We start from the raw sequence: 5,000 nt of genomic DNA on the forward strand, positions 1-5,000 counted from the left end.
GCCTCTGTCTGTCTGTCTGTCTGTTTGCTTGTTTATTTGTTTAATTGTTTGTTTGTTTGATCAAGAACTCCTCCTAGGTTTTTAGAGATAGACCCCCATAACCATACATATTCTGATACCCTATCACTCCAGGTACTTGGATAACTATGTTTCATTAAAAAAAATATTTGGTTAGGGTTAAAGTTAGGAGGTTTATGATGTGGGAACATGCCACTACAGTAGTATCCCCTTAAATCGCGAAGTAATTTTGTGACTTAAGGATCAATATGATAAACAAACCATTGTATGTGTCCATAAATATTATTCATATTTGTCAAATTAATGTTGCCACAAACCATGATAGCTTTTGTAAGAAGAAAGCATGTTAATGTAAAATGATTGTATAATTTTACCAAATGTTGAAATATTGTTTATTTTCATTTAATTTTATTGCAGGTGGAAATAGATTATTCATAAACACCTACGTTTTTGCAGATAAACCCCTATAACCATATATACTCTGAAAATAAATAAACTAGATATATTTCTTCACCTTTAGCTGTAGACATTTATTGTCAATCCACACTCACACACACATGCACATACACACGCACGCAAAAGAATGTGTACATATGATATTTGTGTTTGTCTATGCATGTATTTTCAAACTAGGGTTTCCCAACCTTCGGGAGGGGGGGGGCGCACACATGGGAGGAGGAGTGTTTAAAGCTATATTTCATTAAAAACATTTTGGTTAGGGTTAAGGGTTAAAGTTAGTTGGTTTATGGTGAGGGAACACGCCACTACTGTAGTCTCCCCTTAAGTCGCATATTATTTTTGTGACATAAGAATTAATCTGATTAAACAAAACATTGTATGTGTTCATAAATATTTGTGAAATTGATGTTGCCACATAACAGGATAGCTTTTGTAAGAAAAAACATGTAAATGTAAAGTAATTGTATAATTTTACCAATTTTTGAAATATTGGTTATTTTCATTTAATTTAGTGCGGGCGGAAATTGATTAACCCCAAACTCTTAGGTTTTTGCAAATGATCCCCTATAACCATATATATCCTGAAGATAAACAAACGAGATACATTCTTTAACCTATTAGCTGTAGACATTTATTGTCAATACACACACACACACACACACACACACACACACACACACACACACACACACACACACACACACACACACACATACACGCACGAACGCAAAAGAATGAGTATATGATATTTGTGTTTGTGTATGCATGTATTTTCAAACTAGGGTTTCCCAACCTTCGGGTAGGAGGGCGCACATCTAGGAGGGGGAGTGTTGAAAGCTATATTTCATTAAAAAAATTTGGTTAAGGTTAAGGGTTAAGGTTAGGTGTGGTATGGTTAGGGATTATCCACGAATTCGTAGCAACGCGCGGGTAATTTGGCTAGTACACACACACACACACACACACACACACACACACACACACACACACACACACACACACACACACACACACACACACACACACACACACATATATATATATATATATATATATATGTATATATATATACATATATGTATATATGTATATATATATATATATATATATATATATATATATATATATATATATATATATATATATATATGATATACAGTCTCCACGAGTTTGCATTGTACATTTCCTGCTGGCAGATGCTGTAGTTAAGCTAATGTAAGTTATGTTTTTAATAACTCATGTACTACATTAATCTCTTTCAGTACGTTGCGGTCACAGGAGAGGTTGGTTCTCATGAAGTGGTTTGAGACTTTGGGGTTCATGTAGTAAATGATATGGGTTAATTTGTGTCCGGGTTTGGTTCATGCGATGTACGGAACAATCATTTCCGTTGTTTTATATTAGCAATGTATTGAATACCAAATGTATTGATTGCTTTCGGAAAATATTACATATCCCTATGGATAGGGATGAAAGATTGTAAGAGACACGGAGCTGTATAGTGTAGGCCTTAAGGTCTCTTGTTGTCTCCTTCATTCTTATATTCCTATGTTCTAATATGTTATTTGGTTTTTGAAATACACTAGATGTGTTTTGGGCTCGTGTCTTTGGTCTTGAAGTGTTATTTTGTGCTTCATAAAGTCTAGGATCATGTAAATAATATCTTTTCTCCCTACCCCAAGACCTCTCCGAGTGGAGTGGGGGTGAGGTAGGGGGAGCTTCTTTATATGATCAAAGTTAGGGTGGAGATTATTTACTTGATTACACGACCACCAACCCTCTGATTACAAGATGTACTTGTTGACTGCATGATAATTACATTACATTGTGTGTGTGCGCGCGCGCGCGTGCGTGTGTGTGTGTGTTTGTGTGTGTGTGTGTGTGTGTGTGTGTGTGTGTGTGTGTGTGTGTGTGTGTGTGTGTGTGTGAGTGTGTGTGTGTGTTTGTGTGTGTGTGTGTGTGTGTGTGTGTGTGTGTGTGTGTATGTGTGTGTGTGTGTGTGTGTGTGTGTGTGTGTGTGTGTGTGTGTGTGTGTGTGTGTGTGTGTGTGTGTGTGTGTGTGTGTGTGTGTGTGTGTGTGTGTGTGTGTGTGTGTGTGTGTTGTGTGTGTTGTGTGTGTGTGTGTGTGTGTGTGTGTGTGTGTGTGTGTGTGTGTGTGTGTGTGTGTGTGTGTGTGTGTGTGTGTGTGTGTGTGTGTGTGTGTGTGTGTGTGTGCGTGTGTGTCTGTATGTGTATGTACTCGTAATTGTGAGAGAATTGAAAAAAAAATGGAAAGGATTAAGATGGTGTTGAAGTAAGGGGAAGAGAGAAACATGTTGTGTCTCACTATTTTTGTTAACAGTATACCATCATTGAAATACAGTAAAGATGCGTAAGAAAGTTTTGATGCATGTGAGAATAACAGTTTTAAGGATAATGTTGACCTAAGGGAGGGACGGGGAGAGAATGAAAAAAATTATATTAACTATATTGCTTAGGAAAAACACAAGTGCTTTGTTACATACTTGTATATGGTAGGGTAGGCTTTAAATTAATCGGGAAGTGGAGCAGAAGGTAACATGTGTAATAAAGGCTTTCCAAATCCTTTGGCTAGTGTATGGAAGATGAAAATTTTCACTCAAAATAAACATGGTGAGCATGGAAGTATAATTTACTTAATCCTATCATATGACATAAGCTGTGTAAGCTGGAAATAATAATATAGGAAAAAGTAGGCTCGGACTTGAGCTGGTGTTATAGTATTTATGGAAAAATGAAAAATGACAGAATACTAAAAATAATAGAATAGGCGTAGAGAAAAAGTTAAACAAGGATTTCCAGAGGTTGGGAATCTATATAGAGAGAATGGGGAGAATGCACTGACAAAATAGTCTATAGGGTAGAAGTAAAGCGTTGATAAATGAAAAAATGCAGAAAGCAATAGGAACCAAAAAGGGGAGAGCAGGGGGAAGAGGTGCTAGCGTGGAAGAAAAATCAATAAAAAAAATAATAATGGAAGGATGGAGGGGATGGATATAAAAATCAAACCTATTGATAGAAAATGCGTTGAGGAACGAGTGACGAGGAGAACTCGTATATGGAAATGAATAGAGAGATTCACAGAAGAGAGAGGTCCCTTAATTACTAATTGGCTAGCATTCTGATGATTAATTACCACACATTTGTTCCATTCATTTGCCGTTAGACTCAAGCTGTCGTTTCTATTTTGGTTTTAGAACCGGGGTACACTAACTTAATAAGAGAAGAAAGGACCCTCGATTTCAGGGATTTATGCTCCAATGTAAAAGTGTACATATGCGTATAAGTATATTCAAACACACGCATATACACATGCTTGCATCTCTGTATGTCTTTTACACGCACATATACATACACACACACACACACACACACACACACACACACACACACACACACACACACACACACACACACACACACACACACACACACACACACACACACACACACACACACACATACACACACACACACACACACACACACACACACACACACACACACACACACACACACACACACACACACACACACACACACACACACACACACACACACACACACACACACACACACACACACACACACACACACACACACACACACACACACACACACACACACACACACACACACACACACACACACACACACACACACACACACACACACATATATATATATATATATATATATATATATATACATGAAGATACAGAGTAGATACCTGAAAGATTACAATTTAATGAAGTATAACGGATGGACAAATAACTTATATCCCTTTTAAAAAGTACCATCGTTTGTTCCTCCTGCATCTGTCTCTCAAGCGGCACATACACGATCAATTGTATTGCGCAATTTCATTGTCAATACTCTGAAATGACAATTAAATTAACCGTGTATGGGCAATATATCAATTTAATTGTCAATTCAGAGTATTGACAATGAAATTGCGCAATATAATTGATCGTGTATGGACCGCTTTAGATAAAAGAAAGTTTGCATTAGAAGTTGTTACAATAATGTCTTACCTATTGGTCCATTTTCTTGTGCTTCACCGTGCATCGTCGAGTTAGGAAAGATCGGCGCGTTGTCATTGATGTCCTTCACTACCACTTTGACAACAGCTTCCGTCACGTGGACCAAGCCGTTATCATAGTCATCACCTTCCATGAGCACTGTCATGACACCGTCATCACCGTACACACTATCCATATAACTCGCATCATCATGCAACGCAAAGGACTCTCCGGCGCCATCTATCACAGACATCGGGAACTTTTGTTTTCCGGAAAGGTATCTTACGTTACGAACGCGTTTGCTCCCTAATGAAGGAGAAGACTTGAGGGTTGTTGACGTTGCCAAAGGTGCCTTGATCACGTTTGGGCTTGAAGAAGCCAGTGGGGAAAGTGACGGTTTCTTTCCTGTTTCCGTACCTTGCACTTGGTTGCCTTGGGGTAATCTGTTAGTAGGAAGTTGGGGCAACAAAGAACTTCCATCCA

General features: G+C 38.0%; 1 protein-coding gene across 1 annotated transcript in view; it reads right to left on the reverse strand.

Annotated features, from left to right (window-relative positions):
* LOC143020178 (uncharacterized) overlaps nt 1-5,000 on the reverse strand; it is a 160,187-nt gene that overhangs the window by 69,717 nt on the left and 85,470 nt on the right. Inside the window, exon 7 of the mRNA XM_076176341.1 lies at nt 4,530-5,000. This exon is cut by the window's right edge and continues 1,156 nt beyond it. Coding sequence (XP_076032456.1) covers nt 4,530-5,000 — 471 coding nt within the window. The remainder of the gene's footprint in view (nt 1-4,529) is intronic.

Source organism: Oratosquilla oratoria, chromosome 39 (assembly GCF_046742065.1).
Source record: "Oratosquilla oratoria isolate Oo_2021 chromosome 39, ASM4674206v1, whole genome shotgun sequence".
Taxonomy (NCBI): Eukaryota; Metazoa; Arthropoda; class Malacostraca; order Stomatopoda; family Squillidae; genus Oratosquilla; species Oratosquilla oratoria.